The 2,517-nt window shown below is 44.9% G+C and overlaps 1 protein-coding gene across 1 annotated transcript; it reads right to left on the bottom strand.

Annotated features, from left to right (window-relative positions):
• LOC117996027 (uncharacterized) lies at positions 1-1,752 on the bottom strand. The gene has a single exon (XM_034984037.2). It carries the CDS (start codon positions 1,750-1,752, stop codon positions 1-3), a length of 1,752 nt encoding a protein of 583 aa, XP_034839928.2.
• Between the last annotated feature and the right edge of the window lie 765 nt (positions 1,753-2,517).

The following is a 2,517-nucleotide window of genomic DNA, read 5'->3' as shown; positions in this document are numbered from 1 at the left end:
TTAAGAAGAAACAAGCTCATCTGGAGAAAACAAAGGGCAAATGCTAGTCAAAGCCCTGCGCACCACTCCTCTCGCGGTTCGGATATCGGCGACTCTGGAGATGCCGTCAGTTCCTGGGAACAGAGCAGTGACTCTGCCGAGGCGCCAGTTGAGGGGTGCGATATTATCCTCTTGCAGCAGCACGAGATCTCCCACGTTCAGCTTTCCTCGGTTCGTGCGCCACTTGGTGCGTTGTTGAAGTTCGCTGATGTAGTCTCTTTGCCAGCGACGCCAAAACTGCTGGCGCACCTTTTCCAGCCTCGAGTAGCGGTCGAGGCTGTTGGAACTGAAGTCTTCGACATTAGGTGACGGCAGCGCAGTCAGCGGCCGTCCAATCAGGAAGTGTCCTGGGGAAAGAGGGAGAAGATCGTCAGGAGAGGCAGACATGGGATATAAGGGGCGACTATTCAGTATAGCCTCCACTTGCGAAAAAAGAGTACTTAATTCCTCAAAAGTCAGATTGTTATGTCCCAAATATCTTTTAATGTGATGCTTAGCGGATTTGATTCCAGCTTCCCAGATTCCCGCGAAATGTTTGGCGTATGCGGGGATAAAAGAGAATTTTATCTGTTCGTCAACTGCAAAGTCAGAAATGACGGGATTGGATTTTAAGAATTGAGTAATTTCTTTAGCAGCAGATACCAGATTTCGGCCGTTATCAGAGAAAATTTCGACTGGTTTTCCGCGCCTTGAGATCATTCTTCGAAGAGCGAGGACAAAGGCGTCTTTAGACAGGTCACTCACGGCTTCTAAATGCACGCATTTATAGCGGAAACAGATAAAAAGACATAAGTAGGCTTTAGAAGTTTTTGCACCTCGACCCTTTTTATTCAATATCGAGAACGGACCCGCGAAGTCAATGCCGACGGTCTGGAATGGAAATGCGGGCGTCACCCGCTGAGCAGGTAAATTTCCCATTAAGGGAGTCATAGTATGACCCTGGTGACGCCTGCAAATTACGCAATCGTGGACCGTGCGTCTAGCTAAAACTCTTCCCCCCATTGGCCACACAGCTTCTCTTATAGAATACAGTAGCGCCTGGGGCCCCGCGTGCAATAGACGCGTGTGCTCGTAACGGAATAATAACTTCGTCAGAGGATGTTTTCCGTCTAGTATGATTTGATGCTTCTTTTCGTATTTGTACTTGGACGAATCGAGCCTTCCTCCAACACGCATGACCTTATTTTTATCTAGGAAGGGACTGAGGGATGAGAGTTTGCTTTTTGTACTGATAGGTAAGTTTTTTAAAATACAGTTATATTCGTTCTGAAAGGAACTTTGCTGGCAAAAAATAACGAGTTGCAAAAACGATTCATTTAATTCCGATAACTTTAGGTTGCCCGTGCGCCTTGCGCCTGGGTTTCTACAATTATTTATGAATCTTAGTACATACGCGAAGCTGCGTTTCAATTTATTAAAGTTTGAATAGTTTTCGAATTTGAGCAATTCTGGTTCAATAGTAACTGTAGCTGAGTGAGTTTTTAATTCGGGTAAAGTTTCGTCGACAGCCTTAAGATTAATATTAATAGGCCACTGATTTTCCTCCATAAGTAGGAACTCAGGGCCGTTCCACCAGAGTTCGGAATTTTTTAAGTGAATAGCATCGATTCCCCTAGATATCATATCCGCGGGGTTCAGATCTGTAGGCACGTGACGCCAAGATGTGCCTTGTGTATTTTCGCAAATTTCCGCAACTCTGTTTGCTACGAACATTTTTAATTTGCTAGGACTCGTGTTGATCCAACTGAGTACGATGCTTGAGTCACACCAGTGTACGCAGTTAGATATAGGTAGGCGAATTGAGTCTAGGCACGCAACGCAAAGTCTAGCTGCGAGCTGAGCTGCGGACAACTCTAGACGAGGAATCGTCATAGGCTTCCCGGCCGGAGCTACCCTCGACTTTGAGCACAATAAATGAACGCTCGGCCTACCTGACGCGTCGATCGATTTTAAATAAATGCAAGCGCCGTACGCACTTATAGAAGCGTCGCAAAATGAATGAAGTTCGACTTTAACGTAATTATCACAGAGTACATTTCGCGGGATTTTTATCGTGAATAGAATGTCTATATTTGCTCGCGTTCGCTGCCACTCTTTTAATATATCGCTGGGGACGGGTTGGTCCCATTCTACCTTGAGGATCCATAGTTTTTGGATCAATATTTTGGATTTTATGGTCGCGGGGGAGAGAAGCCCTAGCGGATCAAAAATCTTACAGGCATTTGAAACTATTTGGCGCTTGGTCGTAATTTCGCCCTGTTCGGAAGGGGACTGACATGAAAAGTTTAATACGTCAAGTTTTGGATCCCAACCCAAACCTAACGCACTTGTAGAATTGCTAAGACAAAGATTGTTTTCTAAGTTTAAGTTTGAGTCTTGGAAGACGCTAGGTAAGTTGGATCTGAATTTTCTCAAATTAAAGCACCCATCCTTTAATGTAGTCTGAACTGACTTCAAAATGTAAGCTAACTGGACTTA

The sequence above is a fragment of the Maniola hyperantus genome, unplaced genomic scaffold (genome assembly GCF_902806685.2).
Source record: "Maniola hyperantus unplaced genomic scaffold, iAphHyp1.2, whole genome shotgun sequence".
NCBI lineage: Eukaryota > Metazoa > Arthropoda > Insecta > Lepidoptera > Nymphalidae > Maniola > Maniola hyperantus.
The sequence above is the reverse complement of the archived record's forward strand: the minus strand, read 5'-3'. Positions and strand labels throughout refer to the sequence as shown.

Excerpts from the sequence above, each read along its gene's own strand:
- LOC117996027 (XM_034984037.2), bottom strand. The coding sequence starts at position 1,752 with ATGTTCGTAGCAAACAGAGTTGCGGAAATTTGCGAAAATACACAAGGC.